Source organism: Exserohilum turcica (assembly GCF_000359705.1).
Source record: "Exserohilum turcica Et28A unplaced genomic scaffold SETTUscaffold_1, whole genome shotgun sequence".
NCBI classification, from domain to species: domain Eukaryota; kingdom Fungi; phylum Ascomycota; class Dothideomycetes; order Pleosporales; family Pleosporaceae; genus Exserohilum; species Exserohilum turcicum.
The window spans coordinates 2576992-2599986 of record NW_007359914.1 but is presented as its reverse complement, the minus strand read 5'-3'; the positions used below and the strand labels follow the sequence as shown (position 1 = coordinate 2599986).

Genomic DNA, 22995 nt, shown 5'->3' with positions numbered 1-22995 from the left:
CTAGAAACAACCTACTTAGATACTTGTAGGCCTAAAAACCCTACACGTCTTATATAGCCCTTCGGGCTGAAAAAGGACGTTAAACTAGAATAATAATAATAATAATAATAATAATAGATGGATTTTCTGGACTTCGTCAATTCATGCCTCCCACCCCCCCTTTTTTGTATATGCAGATATAATCTTCATTTAGTCTCTTACGCACTTTAGTTTGACCCCAGCAGCCGACATGTCCACTAACTTTACCATGAGCTCATACTTGCCCAGCGGCCACTTTCGGCGTAAACTCGGACGCGGTCTACCAGTCCAGCGCACATACCAGCCCCTTGCCTTGCCTACCCAAAAAATCCAAACACAACTATGTATGTTTTTCCCACTTTTTTTGACGCAACGCTTGTCGCGTGTATTTGCGACGAGGAAGCTCGGCCGAGTTTGTGCAAGTGCGAGCGTGCAGCTGCATCCGTCATAATGTATGTAGGTTGTATGCAAGGGACGTACTTCGGGCCGGAGTTTTTGCGGTGCCAGTGCTGACGCCGCTGGATTGTGGATCTGGATCTGCGCGGGATGGCGTCATATGTCCGCGAGGGAACTGGGACAGGGACTTTGTGCATGTGCGTGTGTTGTGGGTTTGGGGGATGAGGGTTGCGGTGTGGGCTTGAGGATGTGTATGTATTGAGGGTTTTTGGAAGGGCTGTTGTCGTGGAACAGCAGTGCGATATTATGGACCTGCGCGAGTTGATTGACTTGCAGTTCAAGGTGAAGAGGTATCGAATGGAAGTTGGATGTATTTTAGCTGTTGTGAAAAGGAGATATGTTGTATGAGTGGTTTCGAAGTACTCTTGCAGTGGATTTCACGATGCAGTAACACAGCCATGATAGGATAGTTTTGTATGTCTATACTACAGGGTATCAAAGTATTTGATTCTCCATTATTACAAGTCCTTCCTCTCTTCCGCGTAGCCGTCCCAGTCCTTCCTCAAATTCAGCAACTTGACTAGCTCTGCATCGCGCTGCGTAACTAGATCATCGAACTTCCTCTCGCTAATTGCCTCCATGGTGCCATCAACCCACTTCTTCCTCAGATCATCGTCTAGAACAGGGTCCTCCTGCGCCCACCACGTTGTTAGCGGCCCCAGCAGGTGGTCCGCCATGTGCTGAGCACCTTGCTCACCACCGGCGAGATGAAACAGTGTATTGGGGCCCATGATGCCCCAGCGTAGGCCTAGCCCGTACGCCATGGCGTTGTCGATATCTGAGATGCTGCAGATGTCGTTCTGCACCATATGAAGCATCTCACGCATCAGCGCCGCCTGTAGCCGGTTTGCAATGTGTCCGACAACTTCCTTCTTGACGTGCACGGCTTTCTTGCCAATGACTGTGTAGAATGCCAGGGTGCGCTCAATTGTCTCTGGGGCTGTCTTCTCGCCGCCCACAACTTCCACGAGCGGAATCAGGTGCGGCGGGTTGAAGGGATGGCCAACTATAATGCGCTCGGGATGCGAGGCGGCGTCCATGCCAGACTGGATCGATGTACATGTCAGGCCGCTGGATGAGGTGGCGATGATGGTATCTGGGCGCACCAATGCGGCCATGTCGTTGAAGAGTTTCTGCTTGAGATCTAATCGCTCAGGACCATTCTCCTGCACAAAGTCGGCATCCTTCAGGGCCGTGGCAAGGTCGGTTGTAAAGGCGATGTTTTCGGGAGATGCAGAGGCGCTCTTGTCAAGGCCCAGAGATTGCAGTACAGGAAGCGTGTTGGTGACGAGCTTCCTCAGCGTCGCTTCAGCAGCTGGATTGATGTCAAAGGCCGTCACGGTGAGGCCTTGTGCTAAGAAGAGAGCAGCCCATGATGCTCCGATGGAGCCGCTGCCGATGACAGTGACATGCTGGACTGGTGCTGAGTTTGTTGAGTGTGGCATTTTGAATTATAGATGAAATGGAAAGTGTGGAAAGTGTGGGCGCGAAGCAAGATGCATCTTCTCCATGTATAAATTCTTACCACTTGCAACCGTTCCGTTGCGCCCATGTTGCCTGTTTGGGCCGCTCGTATACAAGACGTCAACACCGATAGATCACCGAGATATCCAACGCTAATTTGATCATCGCTTGACGGGACCGGTCCGATAGCGAGAATCTTAGCCGCTGGAACTGGTGTGGAAAATTATGTCTAAAAAAGTTGAAGGCACAAGGTATGACGCAGTGTTCGCGCGACGTCTCAGCGAAGTGGCGCACGGCGACATCTTGGCCAACGCAATGCCCCGCAGATCAAATGCGAGATTACGTAGCACACCCGATAGGGCTGCCAGGGGAAGTGAATTCGTACGAGCAGTGGAATAAAAAAAATCCTGGGGTATGTCCGAATTATCGCCTTCCTAGACGTATCCGACACATGTGCACATCCGCAGCGCATGTAATCGCAGACTCCAGAGAGACTCAAGATCAGGAATATAAGAAGCCTCGGCAACTACGCAAGAATATCAACATCCATCCAACATCTACCCATCATCATATACCCTCACAGCTTTCATCATACAGTCTTCCTCATCGATTAATTCACGCCCTTCTTCGACCTAAATAGTTTCTACACCGCGACCATGGCCTCTTCAGAACGTATCCCCGATGTTTATGGTCCCGGAACCTACACAGACAAGACTTTTGCTCCTGTTCCCCAAGATACCGCACGCATTTTCCGCCAACTTGCAGCGCAGACGCCAGGCTTCACACAAGATGAAGCCATCCTTTCCAAAGTAAAGTTCACGGGCGAGGAGTATCCCGTTATCCCAGGGCCGATCAAGGCAACATCGGTTGCCGCTGCTCTGCACGCCATGTGCGGCGTCCTCGCAGATGAGATACTCGCGATAAGAGGCGCCAAAGACGACAAGCGCGAGATTACTATCAACACTACCCACGCTACCATGTGGTTTGGTTGCATTGCTACGGCGTTCCTTGACGGCGAGGATATCTCTACTCTGGGTGCACAGAAGAAGCTCGCTACATTGCTTCCTGACTGGGAGCGAGGCTGGACAGACACACCACTCAAATACCGTGCGACTGCACTGTACCCTACCAAAGACCCAGAGACATGGTACTCTGTCCACGGTAGTATGAACGCTATTCCCACTCTCGAGATGATTGGCATCGACCCCAGCACACCTGTTTCGTCCAACGAGGAGGCTGCAGAGCTCATTGCCAAACACACCAAGAACTTCAGTCCAGCCGAGTTGGAGATGAGCAACTTGATGAAGGGCCTTTGCGGCTCCGTCTGCTTCACGCCCCAGCAATGGCGTGAATCCACCATGGGCAAGTCACTGGCTGCGCACCCGCTCGTCAACGTCAAGCAGCAGAAGCAAGCCATTCCCACACCACCCGTCAGCTTCCCGCCTTTCAACAGCCAGGACCGCCGGCCCCTTGCTGGTGTAAAGGTGATTGAGCTCACCCGCGTGATTGCTGGTCCACAAATTGGGACCATCCTAGCAGCCTTTGGTGCTGACATTATCCGCCTTAATGCTCCTCACCTTACCGACCTCAACGTCTTGCAGCTTACTCTCAACGCCGGAAAGCGCACATCGACAGTCGATCTACGCGAAGACTCTGACAGGCAACACCTCCAGTCCCTGCTCGCCGACGCCGACGTCTTCATCCAGGGTTTCCGCATGGGCAAAATGGCCAAGTTTGGTCTTGGCCTGGACGAACTGCTAGAGATGGCCGGCAAGAGGGGCAAGGGCATTGTATACGTTTCCGAAAACTGCTACGGCCCAGATGGATACTACAAGGAACGGCCCGGCTGGCAGCAGATTGCCGATGCAGCCGCTGGCTCCGCGTACGTGACGGGCAAGGCCCTGGAGATTACGCAGAAGCTTCCCAAGAACGAGGCCGTCTTGCCGAGTCTGCCCATCTCAGACATGTCGACGGGAGTCCTTGCGGCGGTCGGTACCATGCAGGCCCTGCGCGACCGTGCTGTCAAGGGAGGAAGCTACCAGGTTCACGCGTCGCTCGTTGGAGTCAATGCTTATGCGTTGCGTGAAGATGTGGGCCTCTACCCACTCGAGACTGTGAAGCAGTGCCAGGAGCGGTTCCAGTGGGGCGAGATGCGTGGAAGCCATCACGTTCTCGACCTACTTGCAACAGTCTACAAGGGCTGGAAGAGGGTTATTGGTCAGTACTTTGAGGAGGACTGTGGGTGGTACCAGAGCTTTGAGAAGAGCGCATTTGATGGCAAGAAGCTGAGCATATTGAAGCCTGTTCCGCAGATCAAGGGCGCGGAAAATGCGACTTGGAGCACGCCTAGTCTGCCGTATGGTGCTGAGAAGCTGGAGGAACTAAAGTGGCTGTCTTAGGTTGTGTAATTCTCTACTACCGGAACCAAATTTCTTGTACTTTCTTGATAGCATTTCATGGTATCTATACATAGAGACGTAAGAGCAATCTAATTCACAATAAAACACAATCACCAGAGGACACGCTGCAGAAACCATCCCATGTCTATTACATATCACAATTCATTCTTTCCCCTCAATCAGTGGCTCGCTATATCCACCAGCTCAGTATATCTCGCAAACTCGTCATCCTGCGCAAGCATCTCGCGTTCTTCGGGGTATGTGCCGAGTATAAACTCGACTGCGCCATCCGCCTTCAACGGAAGGATAGCCAGGGAGCGAAACGTGCGGTTGCCGCGCTCCGCCTGAGGCCGCATCATTTCCGGCGAGCCTCCGTTCGCAAAGTAGCGGGTGCCAAAGCTGATACTGTTCGGCTGGAACAGCATGATGTTCGTGATGAGCAGGTTCATCGTGTCGATGCCCATGTTGGCCATGACGAACTCGGAATAATCGGGCAGCGCGCGCAGCAAGGCAAACGCATCGTGCAGCACCGACGGCTTCATGCGCGCTGCACTAGCACGCAGCATACGTGCAAGTTGCAAGATGCTTGTTTGCGGGCTGCAAAGCTGCTCCACCGGCATGCTGGTGCGGGCCATGGTGAGCATACCGCCCATGTACGTGGCGGGCAGCAGCTCCGAAAACAACGGACGGCCCTCGATTGCGGTTTCGAAGATGGAATGCTCGTCGGCTTTGAAGTCCCGGCCGTTCGCCTTTGCAACTTGGAATCGTGCCCGCAGCATTGAGCGCCACAGCCAGGCTTGCAGGATGTCGCTGATGGAGGGCACGACGCCGTTTTCTTCCGACGTGCTGGCGACATATTGCTGAAGCTGTTGTACCTTGTGAGCCGGAATCGCGAATATCGTCGTGTCCATTTTGCGCTCGGCGAAAGGCGGGGGAAACGATGGATGAATTGGGATGCGCAGTGGCAACGGGCCGGGTTCCTTGCGGTGGGCAAGTTGCTTTGCAAGAATGTCTTTTGGCGGTGCATATGGCAGGAATTCCCACACCATGGGATCAATCTCCTCGACTGGCCGCGCGTACCCTTCCATTTCATGCAGGACTTCGGGGAGGCTATGATTGAAGCTGTCTGGATGCAGCCAGTCGCAGGATGCTGAGGTGTCTCCTTGGATCATTCTACAGTTCTCGGCCCATGCTTTGATTCCGATCATGATGCCTGCACCATCGAGACAGCTGTGGTGGAAGTCAACAGCCAGAATACAGCCGCCTTTGAGGAAATTGGCTTGCGCACGAATTATGTCGGCTGGTAGTTGTGGGAACGGGTCTTGACGTAGCGCTTGTGACTCTTTGAATGCTGATATCGGGAATCTGCTTTCTCTAAGTGCCTCAAACGATGGAAGCTCGTTGCTCACGTCGTTGAAGACTAGAATTCCGCGTCTTGGGTTGCCGAATCGTGGCACGGAAACGAACATGTCACCACTTTTGTATCCGGCTTCGTCCTTGGAGCATTCCATCATTTTGCCTCCCAGCGCTGGTATGAGTTCCAGAGTCCGGTCGAGGCCTGCTTGCATGTTTGCAAAGACCCGCTCGAATCGCACGTCTGGGTTCAGCGGGAAGTAAAACATGAGCCCAGAGTAGTGATTTGGCCGGACGAGGTCGAAAGGATTCAGCCGGAAGGACTGGTGTGCTCGGTGCTTCACAAGCATTTGTTGCAATGTTTCCTCTGGGCCTCCAGCTCGCGCTTTGGGGGTTTGAGCGTTCCTAGTTTCACTAATCATTGACTTCAGCACGGCCGTGAATTTTGTTAGAGTAGGGTTGGCATAGACATGACGAGGGGCGAGTTGCTCGAGATGGGTGGCTGCTCGTATATCTTTGACCAAAGCCGATACTCCGAGTGAATCGAGGCCCAGCTCAAAGAAATCCCCGTCTGCCGACGCGGCCGAGAAGGAGGAAAGGGACGAAGCAAGAATTTCTCGTACAGACTGCTGCAAGGCAGATGTGCAACTAGTATCGACCTTGAAGGAAGTTTCGTTGCTCTGCAAGCTATACAGGCGTTCGATGTAATCTTCATAAAGCGATAAAGTGTCTTTCCGTTTAATTGTTCTTTTATCCGTACGAACAAAAGGCTTGCCTGGCTGAGTAAATACGACGTAGTCCCGTGAAATCTTGGCTGAATGTTGCGACGATGACATGGCCTCCTGAATCTTCGACCATATGCTATCGATTATCTCGTCGGTCTTCGTCAGAGGATCTTTCAGCTCGACGAGAAGGCCTGCTTGAGGCTTTTTGCTGCCTACAATCAAACACCCGTCGATCGCTGGGTGCGCAGATATGGCCCCCTCGATCTCCTGCGGAAAGATCTTGTAGCCATTGGACAGAACAATCAGATCATCATTGCGACCACTAAAGGCCCATAGATTGGGTTTCGTAGGATGTCTCCGGTACAGGTCTTTGAAGTTGATAGAATCCTTGTCGGGGAAAGTGTGAAAGATGCCCTGGAACAGCGATGCGTGCTCGTTGCGGTGCACCCAGTGCTCGAACAGCCCTGGCTCCACTTGTTTGAATTCGAATCCAGAGTAAGGGTGGAAGGCAAACCAAAACCAATCCTCCCTTTCTACAACAAGGTTGCCGATGAAAAGGCCCTCAGTCGTGCCAGTTAGGTTGAGAACCCTAATCACGTCATTGACTTTGCCGGTACTTGTGGGGTTGACGGGGCCGCCAGATGCAACAATGAACTTGTTCGGGGGCGACTGAAACTTTGCCAACACGTCGGGCGCTTCTCCCAGCTCATCGGCTAGAGAAGGGACCATGCTCCATATGTTGATTTTTGAACGGCCAACGAGCTTTTCAATCAGTGAATTGTTAGGGATGACATTGGGTGGCCCTAGCACACAATGAAGACGGTGAAGTGCGGGCATGAGAATATCCATGATGATGCCGGCGCCATGGCACATTGGGAAAGAAGAATAGATTACGTCGCCTTCTTTCCAGTCGTGAGACCAAGGAAGCATGCCATCGACAGGGGGTAGCAAGCGGACTGCGTCCATTGTCCCAATGAGTGCATGTGTCCATGGAATGGGCTTGGGGACGCCTGTCGAGCCCGAAGTATGGAGGTAACAGAAAGGCTCGTTAGCAGCCTGTTCGAAGGTTTTTGTGTATGGGAATGGCTGGGTATTCTGTCCGTCCAAGAGATTCTCAAGCAGGGGGACTTGCAATAGTTTCATGGTGCGTTGCTGTAGGAAGCCTTCTACGAGAGGTACCGCGTTTAATTCACTTGCTTTGGCCCAGATATTGCACTGGGTTGCCTCTAGCACAGCCAAGGCTCCTTTGATGCTGTTCTTAGGCGATAAGTTTAGTACAGCATACCCGACTTTGGCGCAAGCATGGGTAAGCAAGATATGGCGGAGATCGTGTGGCCCGATGTAGCCAACTGGCTGCACTATAGACGACGGCCCGACCTGCTTGTAGAGCCACCAAGCCGTCTTGTCGACGGCGTTCTTAAACGCTCTCGCGGATATTTCTTTAAATTCCAGTTTGTCGCCCACAGTGCTTGTAAGGGAAAAGACGATCTGATCAGGATGCGTTGCTGCCAATTGGTCCATGATTTGAGGAATGAGTCGTCGACCATAAGATGGTTCGTCTGGCTCACTGATGGGCGTAACTGAACGAGGCCCCACTGAATCTTCATTTCCAGATGATGAATTTGTTAACGAACGTTCAAGCGATGAGACTGGACTAAAGGAGCCGCTTCCCTGTGACGTCGAGCTTGGCGAGGAGTATCCATTCTCTGTGCTGTTGAAACACTTAGCAGCCTTGAGGTAGCTCGCATTCTTCTCGCTTATGCCGGGCATACCCGCTGTTTGTGGCTTTTCCTTGAAGTAGCTGGGGCGGCCATTCTCGTAGATGAGCTCGAGACGAGAGTCCTGCTCAAACTCACCCTTTGGAGCGCTGACCCACTCTCCATTAGCTAGCTGGGCCACACTGCAGTGCCATGGAGTGGTATAGCCCGTCTTCGTGTTCAAAAGGCTTATTGATATTTTATGTTCTCCAATAGATTCATGGATTGACAATCTGAGGTAGTTTGGAAACGCATCTTTTACCGCTCCAGCGAACGCCTACAGATGATTAGCTTTACGTAACAGCGAAGCATTGGTTCGTTGCATAAAAGTACTTACATAACCCCTGATGAGCATCTGCTTCGCGAGGTACTTGACATCCCGTTTGTACTGGTTTCGACCGACATTATCCCCAGTGTTGAATATGTATCTCAGATCCGATTCCAGAAATTTCCGATAACCAAGATAAGTCAACTTGGTGTCCGGGTTGTCCATAATCCCTTTTTCGACGTTCATATCAGGCTTTCCGTACTTGTTCAGGAGCAAGCGCCTGAAGTTTGTGCAATTCGCAACATAAGTGATTTCTCGCATCTTTTCGGGCAGCAGGAAGTTGAGTATATCCCTCATGCGCGAAAAGGCAATGTATGTGAACTTCTTGTCGATAGCCATTTCACGTAAAGCCTCACCATAAGCCCAGGTCTCGCGATCCGAGATCGAAAATAGATCTGCGATGTCTGTCAGTACAAACTTTGGTCTGGCCCAACTTGACTTACCATTGTATGTGATTCCATCTGAAACAATCGTTACCCTTGCTCCAGGCTTATAAATCTGCTTTATCCTCGCACACATGTTGTTGAGTCGCTCGAGCGCTAGCTCTTCCGCTTTGTCTGGAAGAGATCCAAGCACCTTGTAGACCTTGTTGGCCGACTTGAAGGGGAAGGCGGGTAAACAGGCCTCGATGCGTTGGCCCGCCTGGACATATGTGTTGATCACCAACAGAAACGTTTGCTTTCCAGCCGCCAAACGTTCCTTGGAGTCATCGAATTTGTTGAGCGAATGCTCAAACATGATTTCGAGGATGTTGTTGCAAACATCGTTCGTTTGGTAAGGACTGACTGGAACAGATGTGTCTTCCTGTTGAAGTGCAAAGCCGAGCCCAATAGGCTCATTATGGTATTTCTTACATGAATCCATGATGCTACGTGGGGTATCAAAAAAAGAAGACTATGATGGAGTGTACCTGGGGAACTAAAGCTGGCGAAGTATGATGCGGCTTTTGGGGGTTGGGACGGGTTTTGGTATTTGTCCAGATCGTGTAGTCCGACAGCGGAGCAAGATAACCACCGACTCATATCTATGAAGTGGGTCGATCAAGTTCGGGAGTTGTGATTGATCATGAATGCATTGGTACAAGCGCAATAATCGCGGTGGTAATCCCACAATACAACCAGGTATGGCAGCACGTGGCAATTCACACAATTGTCCCTTGCATAGAGTATGCGGCTTATTGGAGGATCTACTGGGTGTAAATTATATCATTACGCATCAGTAGGGCTTACATGACATGACCTACGAGAACCGACTGTAAGCAGTGCTCATCGCCAGCTTCTCTATGGACTAATGGTAGTTGTCAACCAAGTTCACGGCCTTGGGTCCCAGTGGAGCAGCAGGGAACTAGCACGTCGCCCACTAGCTAAGAAATGGCGTGGAAATCGTTAGCTCGCTCTCGGGGAATTAGGAAAGTCGAATTTAAAACTGCCGCCAAGCCTGCTTTAAACAGTATGCGCACGCTGGCCGCTATTTTGGCAATAGCTGTACTGCTTAGCTGTAGAATTGTTTTGTATCGATCTTTAAAGTATATAAATATCTTTACTTCTTATGCATACTTTATAGTTATGATATTAGCGTTGTAGTGCTGCGAAATCGCGGCAAAAATATTAAGATTTGGAGAGAAATGGCCAGTGCTTCTCTAATTCCAGTTTTCCCGTTTCTACGAGAAGCGGGCACATGATCACGCGGTACGCTCCATATGTTCGGCCCTGACTAACACTAATGTGGTGTGAATGGGGTTCTGCTAAGCTAGCAGGGGTCCCATGTGGTCGGTGAATTGTTTACCATAACATCAGAGAGCGAATGTTTAGAGACCTATAGTTGAGAGAAACCTTCACTTAGGGCAAGTTTGGCGAGCTGATAAGTAGCACCTAGATGCTGCATGGCGACCAATTCAGCATCATCCTCTGGCTGCTTGACTGAGTGCAAAGCGTGCCATGCGCCTTCATGGATGGTAAAATATACATTCAAATCCGAATACCTGCTCCCAAAGTAGCTAAAACTTGCCAAAAACATTGTTTTATGAATATTACCCGCCGCCACTAACTTTGACTTGGAACAAATATTGCCTAAGTCTCCGTCTTCGGATCCCGGGGCGGCGCCTCTCTCCATGCAGCGACCTGTCTCAAGGGCCATGATAGAGAGGACCCTGTAACCTCCATCAAAAGCAGACTAACACCCGTCACCAATTTCGAATGATGGACAAATCATTGTTTCGGATCATCAGCTTCGGTACCGAGTACCAGGAACGGCGTTATTAACGGCGTTATCTGTGGCGCTGCTTGGAACCATTTCAGGTTCAGGCTGATTGTGGGACGCAAAACTTTTACCAGTTATCACGTCGTTTTAGTAGCAACCATTACTACAAGTATATAGTACTATCATGCAGCATCATATTGCATGTAAGTGAAGCACATATCCTCTACCCCTGCTTTTACGAGCTTTCCAGCTGTATCCGAGCAGGACCACTCTGCTACAACGGCAAGTAGTATCAATGGATATAGTGTCAGGCCCTAGTATTCGCCGCAATGAATTTGTTCTCGGCGTTAAGAGGCTTGGCAAGCTCAGGGTTTGGTGTGTGGCGTAAGAAGGCTACAGCTGGCCTGATTTCGGAAGAACGACTGGTCTGATCACGATACTTGGACATTCCGCTTTTGGTGATTATTGAATATGCACAACACCGTTTTACTCTATTTGGCTTGCATCTTTAGCTGCAGATTGAGTTGAGATCCATCTGATCGGTCTGCACGGTACTTAATGCGTTCTAGCTGCTTTCGTACTACCGTCGCTTGATACTACTGAGAACGCAACTCGCTAAGTACAGTTAGGCATCACCGTATTTCCTATAGTATTTCGCGCACCACCTCCTTAAAAGAGATCGAACAGACTCTAACTATATTTGGGCTGGTATTATTCGATTTCTTTTGTGGGAGGAGCGCGTTTGGTTGAATTCGCGTATTCAGCAGTTCGGGGGGTTCGGGGGTTTAGATTTTCAGGTTCTCTAAAACCCTGCTACGATCACTACCTATTTGGTTTATTTAGTTTAAAGGTAATGCAACAGTTTTTACAACGCAGGAGAGTATACAACATAGAATAGCAGTAAGGTACTATCCGTGCGCAGCCAACGAGCCAGTACAGTCAACGAGCCACCCCACCAAACTGCCGCATCGTGAACCCACCCACCTTTGACGCGTCGTAACTCCACAACCATGGATCCGATTCAAGAAGCGATTGAATATATCGAATCGCGTGCGGCTGGAGATAAATTCTCGTACCGCCAAGTTGCAAAAATATTCGGAGTTGATCGAACGACGCTGTCGCGACGGCACAAAGGCGCACAACCGTCCAAAGTCGAACAAGCTGCCCAAGACCGCCGAAATCTCAACCCACAACAAGAGCATGAACTTGTGCTACACATAGAACGTTGTACTCGCCGAGGGCTTCCTCCTACGCGTGAAATGATACAAAATTTCGCGGCGACGATAGTCAAAAATGAGGTTTCCACAGCCTGGGTTTCCCGCTTTCTGCATCGCCATGCCGACGAGCTCACCATCAAATGGAGCACCGGGATTGATCGCAAACGTCACAACGCTGATTCAGAAGAAAGATACAGTCTATACTTCGACTTGTTGCATTCGAAAATGCGAGAGTACGACGTTGACGCGCGCAATACCTACAATATGGATGAGAAGGGCTTCTTCATCGGCATCACAAACCGCACAAAGCGCGTCTTTTCTAAGGCACTGTGGGCGTCGGGAGAGATCAAGGCGGCGATACAGGATGGCAACAGAGAATGGGTAACGCTGCTGGCTTGCGTATGCGCTTCTGGTGAGGTATTGCCGCCCGCCATCATCTACAAGGGCACCGCCGGGATTCAATCGAGCTGGGTTGACGCCGTTGAGGTCGCAAAACATGAGATTTTCTTCTCAAACTCAGCGACGGGATAGAGCAACAATGATATCAGCATGGCGTGGCTTAAACAGGTATTTGAACGCTTCACGAAGCCAAAAGCAAGACGGGATTACCGGCTTCTGATCCTTGATGGCCACGGCAGCCATGTATCAACTGATTTTATAGATTTCTGCGATGGCAACCGCATCCTGTTAGCTATCTTTCCACCCCACGCAACCCACAGCTTGCAGCCACTTGATGTGGTTGTGTTCGCTCCGATGTCGAAAGCATACTCGAAACAACTCGATCGCCACCTCCACGAGTCCCACGGCACGGCAAAGGCAACAAAAAGAGAGTTCTTCAGCCTCTTTTGGCCCGCTTGGAGCTCTACAATGACTCCGGATCTCATCAAGAAGAGTTTTCAAGTTACTGGGGTGTGGCCGATGGATGCTCAGGTCATCCTAAAACGCTTCAACAAACACCCACAACAACAAGATGAGACTCTAGAAATTGGGCAGCACGGCGACGGTGATAGCTGGCGTGAGCTGCGAAAAGTTTTCAACGCTGCGGTTAGGGATAAGTCAAAAGTTGAAGCCCAGCGGCTTAAGGCTTCATTTTGGTCTCTACAGGTTCAAAACGAGCTTCTCCACCACGAGAACGAGTATCTCAATCGCTCGCTCAACACCAAAACAAACGCCAAGAAGAAGAGCAAGACACTGGACCTTCAACAGCGCGAGGAGTATCACGGCGGGGCAGTATTCTGGTCCCCAAGAAAGCTCCGCGAAGCCAGGTATCGCGAGAGCGTACGAGAAGAGCAAAAGAAGCAGGAACAACTCCAAAAAGCTAAGGATAAGGAACTCAAGGCGGCGGCAAAGCTCTACAATCTTAAAATTTCAGAAGCTACAAAGGTTGCTCGACAAGAAGCTAAAATAGAGCGTGAGCGCAAGCAGAAACAGCGCGCTAAAGAAAAGGCAGCTGCCCAGGCGCTCAAACAACAACAACAAGCTGCAACACTAAAAAAAACTCACGATACAGCAAACAAGCGTAAGCGAGAAGCCTCAGTCAAGCCAGCAAAAAAACCAGCAAAGCGTCGTCGTGTTGTTGCTCCATCAAGCCAGGTGGTTGAGGGTCCGCCTCGGGCGCCCTCCCCACCCAAGTTTAGCCTGCACACCCGCCAAATCAAGACGCCAGCAAGATACAAGTAGTGCAAACGCTTTAGTAGCGTCTATATAGTAATACACCAAAAGATCTCACGATAATAGCTTTTGTGGGTGGCTCAATAACCTCATCTTTTTGGTCGTCCGATCTTGGTGGGGTGGCTCGTTGACTGTACTGGCTCGTTGGCTGCGCACGGATAGTACTATACCCTATATCTTGTACATAACAAGTAGTTAGGCAGTAATATAACACAGTTCATGTCTGAGAAGAGCGAGACTCTCCAGCAAACATGAGACGTCATTCATGAGTTAGACTTTGCTGGGCAGCTCCTTACACAATCACTACCTGTTGACGCAATTATCGCTACGGCTACTGTAATTACATCTGTCAATTAGAGACCATGAAGCTGTTTTTCCAGCTGCGCTCTGCCTTTATGCTAGTCACCCATCAACAGCTGTTTATAGTATTTAACAAGTACCACAACAAAGAAGTACAAGGCTAAGCGACATATGGAAGATGCAATTTACTACATAGCGACACTCACCAACAAAACTGTACTACTTTCCCTTTGCCATCACACAAGAAAAACTCCAAACTGGACAGCATATAACGTACGTGGCTACGCATAAACACGTGGAAATAGACCACTAATTAGCGTCTTTTCTGCATTCGCATGGGAGCTACCAGCCCCCCATATCTTGCAGGTATTACCCACAAACTGCCCTAGAAAAAAAAGAGAACACGCTGGACAATTGGCGGAGCTACACCATAACTAGAAAACCCAGAGCTAAAACAGCTAGCGCGAATTTCCCTGTTTTGAACAAATCGTCGGTGCGACTTTCCATTTAGCCCTGCGATAGGCAAGATAGCGTCGTGAACATCTTCCGCCTGTCGCAACGGAGCATTTACGCGAAGCGGAGGGTTTTTTTCTTGTGTTGCCCACGTGTCGGTGGATTTGGATTTGAACGGTTTGGGCCGCGCTATGGATAGTACCGAGAGGAGATATTTCAAGAAAAAAAGTGGAAAAAAAGGGAAAAAGAGGACCGGGGGAGGGGCCTTGGCTTGGCATGGCTGGCGTTTTTGCGTGTCGGTGGTGGGATTGGTATTGAATGAGTGAATTAGATTTCGCGTTCCCTTTTCGCACTACACTATGTGAGTTATCAATTATAAAATTGTATTATTGAGCCTTAAACGTACTTAGACCAGTATTCAGTGCTAATGATAATTTTGTAGATCCAAGTACAGTTTTGATGCAAGCTCGCTCAGCAACAGTTTGATCACTTATCAAGCCCCATGCGACAGATATGCGCACAGCCTCCTTATCTAAGTAATCACGAACATGTTAGATAGGAGCTTGTTGGATTATTTGATCAATTTAACTAGTTCTAGTAGTGTAGAACATGATAAGATAACATTAATTGTTTTCAGGGCTGGGAGAACCTGCTAACAGCTGCTCGAGGTAGTCTTTGCATTCAGCCGCTGCTCTCCTTAGTAGAAGAGAGCAGCTTAGCTATCTACTATATTGGCCACCTCGTTTGTCTCAAAAAAGCAGGGTAGAGGAAAAAAAGTAATTACTACTAGGTGAGCTCAAGAGCGTGTTCAGTTCTCTGTTTCTCCGTCTGCGTTTTTGACACCTTTTTGGGCGTAGCGGCTTCTAGTAGGCTCACCAAATCGAGATCAAACGGAGAATAGAGGACAGAGAACGGAGAGCTGTTTGGAAGAACGCCGTTCCATCGATCAGTTGATATACCACGTGATATACCACTCACTCAATCTGACCTCATTATGTTGGAAAACAGAGTTTTCGAATAGAATGGCACCTCTGAGGTACCAATTTCGAATAAAGCTCCGTTTCGCCTAAAGTTCACCTGGGCAAAATCAACCATAAAACAAATAGATCATGCAAGCACTGACGCAGGGTTTATTATTCCTAGCGCCACGCTTGAAAACCTCCGTTCTACCGAACACGACGCCGTTTCCGTCTCCGTTTTTTTTGGACGGAATCCCAATACGGCTAGCGGAGTGGAAAACGGGGGTTCTACTAAACGCAACGCCGTTCACATCTCCGTTCAAAAAAAATAGAGCCCTACTAATCCGGCCAACGGAACGGAAAATGGATTTCTACCGAACAGATCCTGAGTCGTGCGACACCATGGTTTGTACTAGACGTCACTGACAAACACTTTGCAAGCTGTATCAATGTAATTTTATAGTTGAAACGGCGTGTTTCTTGGATATTCACCCCAAAAAAGTGTTGGTTGAGGCGGATATGTCACAGCGATGACCAGATAGAGACGGCAAGAAATCTTTGTGGAGATTTCGAGTATACAGCAGCCCAGCCAATAACTCAAGATGCATCTCGTTATCACATCGAAACACCAACACATTACCAGTTACCGAGCAAGACAACCACCCCCCATGTCGATAATTGCACACTACTTACGCGCCAAAACGCTATCCAGCACCCCGGACCTCGCGACCCAGCTGCGCGCGCGCTTCCCATAAATATACATGGGAATCGTCGTCAGCGTAACCGCAATGGTGATGCCTCCAATAACATAAAAAGTGTTTCTTACGCCCTGCGTAGCAATCCAGTCGTTTGAGTAAAACGTGAGACCGAACGCAAAAAAGTTCTTGAGGAAGTTCATAATGGCAAAGGCTTCGGCGGACTGCTCGCGGTGGCAGTCGCTCACGTAGGTCACGACGCCGGTGGTGCCGAGCTGGACGCCAAAATTGATGATGCCCAGGCATACGACAACGGGAACGGGCCAGGGATCCGCCTTGTACAGCGCCTGGCCCCAGGCGAAGAAGCCGGTTGCGGTGAAGACAAGATACGTGACCATGACTGGGAGGCGGAACTCTGGTTCTAAAGGATATTAGCGATTGAGCAAGTCGCTCATATGTGTGGAGATAATGCGTACCGAAAATGCCGTGGTTGTGCTTCGACATGACTTTGGCTACTCCGTCAACGACTGTCCCGGCTATCAGGGTGGCTAGCAGCGACGCGACAAACGACGAGACGTTTGTGGCACCCACCTCGCTGACGGAAAAATTGTACGGCGGGCCCGAGAAAATCTGCGATAACGTAATGGATATCAGGACCAGCCAGGAGATGCAGATAGTGAAGAGCAGTGTCGCCCATATAACGGCGGGACTAGCGATGACGACAAACGGGCGGATCAAGGTCCTCCAGAAGGAGACTTGGTCCCAGTAGCCGGACCAGATCTTCAGAGTCTTGACATAAGGGTCGCGAGGTTCTGATGGTGAGTGTTGGAGCTGTTGGTCGTCTTCGATGTGCGCTACGGCTTCTTCCTTTTCCTTCTTTTCCATGTCAACGGTGTGGACGCCCGTGTCGATGTTTAAAGCATTCACACGGTGGAACGCCGATTCCGGCATGAAGAAGATGACGAGAACTAGCATCAGGACGAACGCACCGCCCATTGCATGCATGCACGCTTTGTATGAGCCGTATTGAATAATCGGACCAGCTACTCTTGTCAGTTTCTCAAGTTATTCACTGAGAAGGATTTCCTACCTATGGGGCTAGCTAAGTTCTGAGGATATGGTTAGCTGCATGTACATATAGCTTGTTCCACACAACTTACAATACCACCAAGGACACCGAGATTGAAGATTGCCATTCGGAATCCACGTTCGTGTACATGCCATATGTCTCCAACAGAGGACGGGATCAGTGCTTCGAAAGGAGCTGCTTCCGTCAGAATCTCACCTACTATAATTTCCATTAGCCCATCTTACCCATGCAGATACCCTGAACAGCTCTGGCAGCGCTAAGCGACCCAAGAGTCGTCGACTCGGCAGCCCAGAAACTCGTCACTGCCATTCCAAGCGTAGTAGCAATATAGATGGGTCGTTTCCCAATCTTGACTGCTAAAGTATTGCAGAAAAGGCTCCCAACAGCAATAGCAGCGGTACAGGAACCATTGGCGCCTACGAGGTTGATGGTTAGATTGGTTCGTTACATGGTACTGGCACTCGTATTACCCAGTGTAAATCTCTGCAAAGAAACGCCAAACTGTTCGGACATGGGAACAAAGGCCGAGGTAAAAAGGGGTCCGACGGCTACAAGATTCCCCATAGTTAGCCTGGTACATGAATTGTCAGCACCCATAGCTTACCGCCTACACACCCGCACCCATACGCGATGACGACGGTGAACTACATGTCATCAGCCCTTCTTGTCCTTGACCCCACTATTACACGACCGAAATATACCATCTCCTTTTGCCATTTTGGCCAATTATACGGGTCATTTGGCGAGTCCGAGGGCTGCGGAATCAAGACAATCTGGCCCGATGCATCGTGCTTGAGCAGCCGAGGATCAATGTCGTTTGCAATCTCCAGGTCGGTGCGTCCCAGCTCGTTCAGTGGAGCTGTGCCCGGGACGTGCTCGAGTTTGGAGTCTTCCAAGATACCCAGGGGCATGGTTGCTTCAGTCAATCTCCCAAGTGGGCGGGGGACGGTGGCGACGTGGGCAGCAGAGGGGTGCAAAAATGTCAATTGCAATCACGCAGCATAGAGGGCGAAGGAGGCGAGTACTAAATCATCGGATGTGGATGTATACTAGCACGAGAATGTGCATCTTGTTCAATGGCCGAGCAAAAATGGCTTGTCGGGTGACGTGCGGGGGTCCGGGTGCGGGGATTAGCTTCCTTTTGGCTCTTTGAGGATAACAGGCACCATTGGACGTGGGAGGTGTCGGTACAATGTGCCGATTGGGCTTGCAGTGGGTGAAGACTGTATATTGTAAGACGTTAGTAAGATTCAAGGCAAGTAGGCTCGGGACCGGTTCCGCTCGTATAGTAGACGCTCTTTGCCTGATCGGATAGAGTTTGTTGAATTATACGAGGCATAGATGCAGGAACATTTACTATGTGGTAGCTAACCAACAACTGGCATCGTCGTCCAAGCCAAAATGCAGAGATCTCTTCATGATGTCGTGTGTCCAAAATGAGCTGATTTATGCAGCTTTAGAACAGGGTTTGGAGTTGACTTGTCGACCAGCACAGTCGGAACAAGGTACTCCGCATTAATGCTCAACTAGGGCGGCAGACAGGTACCTATTTCCCCACCCCCACATTGCGGCAGAGAAGATATGCCCCGCTGCCCACTCACTTGTGCATTCGCTCGAGTTCGGCACATACAGCATCTGTAACCTCCTTTGTGGATGCCTTGCCTCCGAGATCGCGAGTCGCAACACCCCGCTCAGTAACTGCCTCGACGCTCTCCATCAGCTTCTGGGCTGCCTGTTCCTCGCCTAGCCATGCCAGCATCTCGGATGCAGTCCAGAAGGTCCCAACTGGGTTCGCGATACCCTTGCCAGTAATATCAAAAGCCGAGCCATGGATGGGCTCAAACATTGACGGATTCTTCCGTGTAGGGTCCACTAAAGGCAGTCAATCATCGCTGCGAGTGCTAAAAAGCTTGTAAATACGTACGGTTGCTAGTGGGGGCGATGCCAATCGAACCCGCCAAAGCGGCTGCAAGGTCGGAAAGGATATCCGCGTGCTTTGCTGGTCAGTATAACTGCCGCACATGCGGCAGGGATCGGCTTACCAGGTTCGTCGCTGCTATCGTGTCTAATGACCTGGGATCCAGTACCATCCTGCAGGTCATGGCATCGACGAGCATCTTATCGCACTTGACGTCTGGGAAGTCGGCTGCGACCACTGCGGCAACCTCATCCCACATGACCATTCCATTGCGCTGCGCGTTGCTCTTTGTGACAACGGTAATGTGCTTCCTTGGCCTTTTCTGCGCCGTCTCGAATGCAAAGCGAAGCAAGCGCTCTACGCTGTGACGCGTGAAAATGGAGACTTCAGTAGAAACCTCCCATGGTTGGCCTATATGTGAGCGGCCTCCCTGGCCTGCGTACTCGCCTTCAGAGTTCTCACGTACAATGACCCAATCCAAGTCCCCATGCTCTGCATTGCGCAGTGGAGAGGCAGTTCCACGAAAGATTTTTGTCGGCCGGACATTTGCGTATTGCTGAAATGTTTGGCAGATAGCTAGCCGCAGGCCCCATAGAGAGATATGATCTGGAACATCTTTATATTCGAATCAGTCAGCAAATTGGCCTCTAAAACACTGGATACCTCAATTTACCTGGCGCACCGACAGCTCCAAAGAGAATCGCATCGTGTTTCTTGAGCTCGTCTAGTCCTCCATCAGGAATATACTTTCCTGTTTGTTTAAACGTTTCTGAGCTCCAATCATAGTCCTTAAATTGTAGTTTGAATGATCCATCTAATTGTGCCAGTTTCTTCAACACTCGTACACCGGCTCCAATAACTTCCGGGCCAATACCATCTGCGCCTATGGTGGCAATGCTGTGGGAGCGTGGAGCTGTGCTTGAAGGCATTATGAAGGATGTGCAGTTGATGCTCTGGAATTGGCCTCGTGAATTAAGCAAAATGTACTTTGTACAACAACATGTATGTACACTGCTTCACATCGACTTTCTGACGGAAAAAGAAACACCGTTATCAGATGGTTCGGATACGTTCGGTAGGGTTTGCTTGTGAAACTCATCGCTGGTGTTTAGATTTAGTCAAGTGCGGGGAACTGGCGGAAAATGAAAGCCCGTCGGCGAATGCTCCGAGGCGGCCATGACGATAACCGTTCATCTCCTTGTGCAAACTGTTTTGCTACTGCACAAAATCCCAATGTTGCTCTTGATCAAACCAAAACGGTATATCGAATCCAGAAAAAGGATCAGGACCGTTTACATGTCCTTGTATCAAATCACCAGCAGCCCCCATTGTCATAGGCGCATTCCAGTAGCTGATGTCGAGGCCCAACTCAACACCGTCCTTTCCCACATCGCGCATGATCTCGAAATTAACGCCGGGTACATCTTCCGAAGGATCCGGGTCTCGGCAACAAGTGTCCTCGGAATGCAGCGTATCCGGTGGCACAGAAGATGGTTGAACAACGCTATCTGTGGTGAACGCGTCATTGGTGATTGTGGTGTTGTCGTTGCTGGCATCATGGTTTGATCGGTGAGCCATGCGGGCTCGTAAGTCGCGTATAGCGGCCGAGCTTGCTTCTGGCCATGCGCTCCCACGTCGAGAGAGATGCTGAAGTATTTCCAGGCTTTTGGTCGCTAATCTGGTGTTAACAAGTTAGCAGACAAGTACCCGAGAACTGGCCTAGATCGATTACTGTTCAACAACGTCATGAGCGATATGCTTGCCGTTTGCCGCGTAGAACATGATAAATGTGCTAATCCATACAGCCCATGTGCAAGAAGGCCAAAGCAACGCCAAGGGCCCAGATGATGTTTTGAGGCTTGCATGAATGCTTATCGCACTGTGTAGGTCTGAGATGATGCTACGTGCAGAGCTAATGCATTGCTGCAAGGCCACGTCGTAGGCTGCATCTTTTCGTGAAGCTGCCAGAATAGGACGATAGAAAGAGATGATAGATTCGTGCCTGAGCAAAGTCAGGACAGTGGTAGCGTAGGGGGATGCTCTATATGGGCCACCTGGGTCAATGTAGTCATGTACATCGTTCCACCACTGGCTGAGCTTTGCTGTGATGGCTATTGCTTGGTCGGGGTCATTCTGGACATGGTGTATAGATTTGTTACGAAGCTCAATAATCTCGCCACGAAGCCTGGCTTGCTGAGCCAAGAGATGCAACAGATAGATCTTACTGCCTTTACACTGTCAGAGAAATGTCCAATTTGCGATCCTCAAACGTACCATGTTCCAGCCCAGTCGGTAAATGCTGTTCAGTGTGTGGAAAGCACACATCGACATCGTTGTCATGGAGGCTTAGCGGGAGGCCCATGGATTGGCTGAGGAAGCGGTCCAGGGCGTAGATTGACCAGAAGACGCGTTGTCGAAGCTCTCTATCACTCGAGGAAAAAGATGTAAAGCGAGCTGGACACCGATGAAGGCCTAGCTGCACGGCCATGCGCGTCATGAGCCCGCCCAGACGAGACGCTGCATTCAAACGAAGCATGGAAATCAAGAAAAGCTGCACACTGAGCGAGGCCTGCAGCGCAAGTATCGTCGTAGGACGGGACAATACACCTCGAAGACTGTCTACAGCCGAATCGTAGGATTGGAATACAAGACCGGCAGGATATCGCATATCACCATGTCCACCTGCTTGTCGGTGATCTGCAAGAGACGTGGAAATGATTGCTCGAATTATTACTTTGCGGAGATCTTCGAGGTGCTCATGTTCTGGAAAACCATTGCGGGCGAACTCATCAAAGTACTCGAGGACAGTCGGAGCGTGTAGGAAAGGATAAAAGGGGTGCCAATTTGCGAAATAACTGCCCGACAAGGCAACCAGTTCTTGGAAGGATATGGCGGATGGCGAGTCGAGATAGACTTCGCCTTCTTTCCATAATCGTCCGGATGAGTCGGGCTTCACCAAGGGCAGATGGTCGTCTTCACCAGGCACAATATCGCTACCGGGTGTTTCGCCCACTACAGAATGTAGTGGCTGAGAATGGCCAATGGCGCCATAGACTGATCGGATGAAGAAGATGCCGCTGGCACTGCCCACAAACCCTGTAAACCTATCCGTGGGGCTTCGCATCAGTCCGACTTCACGCGCCGGCTGTGCTGAGATTTGCCGACGCTTCGCAGGCCGCCCATACTCGGCGGGTGTTTCAAACGAAGAGTGCCCGCTAGACCCATGCTCCATGGTAGCAGATGCACGAAAGGTACCTGAGAAGGAAGCTGTTTGGTGACACGGAGATTGCGGAACAAGAAACCCCGCTTTGTCCGCATGACTCGAAATAGGGAAATGTTGCGAACAGACTGAGTCAGACAACATCTAGCTGGAAAGCTCAGAGTGGATGCAGACAATCAGAAGTAGTTTTTTGTCCATCGCCCAAATCCCGCAGAATATTCCCAAGCATTTGGGACCTTTGGCTCTTCGCATGTCTCTAACAGCCCCATGACTGTTTTTGGCGAGACTGCAGCATAGGTTTGGGGTTCCGAGATTGATCTGCGGCCATCTGTTCGAGGTGATGCCATGTCTTCACCGTTTTGCACACGAAGCCACGCCATCAACTGGTCACCCGTCTGCAATGGCAGGCGCTTCCATTCTTCCAGTTTCTCGGCTTTTGAGCGCTGTGACAAGGGCGGATTCGAAATGGCGGTTGACAGGTAAGGGTCTAACGAGTCTTGCGCCGTTTGGTTCCGAAGAGCCGTCAGTGCGGCTGAAAGCGCAGCTTCGGTTGCTGCGAGTCGCCCCTCAAGGGCTTTCATATAAGCTGCAGGAATCCCTCGTTTGCCGCCTTGCTGATAATGGCATACTGCAGATATTGCCTGACACTGTGAGCATGATGGACTGAGATGGTTAGCTATTGAACGTTTGAGCTAAGATGGAATGTATTGACGTTATCCGATCGCATCTGCACTTCTTTGCTCTGCAGTTTTCGCAAGCAATGGGGTTCAATT

The 22995-nt window shown here is 50.2% G+C and overlaps 10 protein-coding genes across 10 annotated transcripts; 3 read left to right on the top strand and 7 right to left on the bottom strand.

The window, feature by feature from the left end:
- Nucleotides 1-932: 932 nt before the first annotated feature.
- Nucleotides 933-1979, bottom strand: SETTUDRAFT_178286 (uncharacterized protein; the record flags this gene model as incomplete). The annotated part of the gene is made up of 1 exon (XM_008022746.1): nt 933-1979. The coding sequence occupies exon 1, from the start codon at nt 1917-1919 to the stop codon at nt 933-935; it is 987 nt and encodes a 328-aa protein (XP_008020937.1). The 5' UTR covers nt 1920-1979.
- Nucleotides 1980-2594: 615 nt separating this feature from the next.
- On the top strand, nt 2595-4438 carry SETTUDRAFT_178285 (uncharacterized protein; the record flags this gene model as incomplete). The annotated part of the gene is made up of 1 exon (XM_008022745.1): nt 2595-4438. One exon carries the CDS (start codon nt 2595-2597, stop codon nt 4335-4337), a length of 1743 nt encoding a protein of 580 aa, XP_008020936.1. The 3' UTR covers nt 4338-4438.
- A 78-nt stretch (nt 4439-4516) lies between these two features.
- On the bottom strand, nt 4517-9238 carry SETTUDRAFT_152948 (uncharacterized protein; the record flags this gene model as incomplete). Its single annotated transcript, XM_008022744.1, has 3 exons — nt 4517-8449; nt 8510-8895; nt 8944-9238. 3 exons carry the CDS (start codon nt 9236-9238, stop codon nt 4517-4519), a joined length of 4614 nt encoding a protein of 1537 aa, XP_008020935.1.
- Nucleotides 9239-10315: 1077 nt separating this feature from the next.
- On the bottom strand, nt 10316-10636 carry SETTUDRAFT_30422 (uncharacterized protein; the record flags this gene model as incomplete). Its single annotated transcript, XM_008022036.1, has 1 exon — nt 10316-10636. One exon carries the CDS (start codon nt 10634-10636, stop codon nt 10316-10318), a length of 321 nt encoding a protein of 106 aa, XP_008020227.1.
- Nucleotides 10637-11709: 1073 nt separating this feature from the next.
- SETTUDRAFT_84638 (uncharacterized protein) lies at nt 11710-12447 on the top strand (the record flags this gene model as incomplete). Its single annotated transcript, XM_008022162.1, has 1 exon — nt 11710-12447. One exon carries the CDS (start codon nt 11710-11712, stop codon nt 12445-12447), a length of 738 nt encoding a protein of 245 aa, XP_008020353.1.
- Nucleotides 12448-12465: 18 nt separating this feature from the next.
- On the top strand, nt 12466-13596 carry SETTUDRAFT_85512 (uncharacterized protein; the record flags this gene model as incomplete). The annotated part of the gene is made up of 1 exon (XM_008022217.1): nt 12466-13596. One exon carries the CDS (start codon nt 12466-12468, stop codon nt 13594-13596), a length of 1131 nt encoding a protein of 376 aa, XP_008020408.1.
- Nucleotides 13597-15890: 2294 nt separating this feature from the next.
- Nucleotides 15891-17995, bottom strand: SETTUDRAFT_114017 (uncharacterized protein; the record flags this gene model as incomplete). The annotated part of the gene is made up of 8 exons (XM_008022743.1): nt 15891-16415; nt 16471-17037; nt 17085-17103; nt 17155-17258; nt 17309-17500; nt 17555-17632; nt 17689-17728; nt 17786-17995. 8 exons carry the CDS (start codon nt 17993-17995, stop codon nt 15985-15987), a joined length of 1641 nt encoding a protein of 546 aa, XP_008020934.1. The 3' UTR covers nt 15891-15984.
- Nucleotides 17996-18681: 686 nt separating this feature from the next.
- On the bottom strand, nt 18682-20068 carry SETTUDRAFT_170672 (uncharacterized protein; the record flags this gene model as incomplete). Its single annotated transcript, XM_008022742.1, has 4 exons — nt 19676-20068; nt 19127-19617; nt 19009-19078; nt 18682-18956 (listed from the first exon to the last, which is right to left on the bottom strand). Exons 1-4 carry the CDS (start codon nt 19929-19931, stop codon nt 18682-18684), a joined length of 1092 nt encoding a protein of 363 aa, XP_008020933.1. The 5' UTR covers nt 19932-20068.
- A 149-nt stretch (nt 20069-20217) lies between these two features.
- Nucleotides 20218-22234, bottom strand: SETTUDRAFT_152945 (uncharacterized protein; the record flags this gene model as incomplete). The annotated part of the gene is made up of 3 exons (XM_008022741.1): nt 20218-20680; nt 20735-21230; nt 21277-22234. 3 exons carry the CDS (start codon nt 22232-22234, stop codon nt 20218-20220), a joined length of 1917 nt encoding a protein of 638 aa, XP_008020932.1.
- A 164-nt stretch (nt 22235-22398) lies between these two features.
- Nucleotides 22399-22803, bottom strand: SETTUDRAFT_18584 (uncharacterized protein; the record flags this gene model as incomplete). The annotated part of the gene is made up of 1 exon (XM_008021914.1): nt 22399-22803. The coding sequence occupies one exon, from the start codon at nt 22801-22803 to the stop codon at nt 22399-22401; it is 405 nt and encodes a 134-aa protein (XP_008020105.1).
- Between the last annotated feature and the right edge of the window lie 192 nt (nt 22804-22995).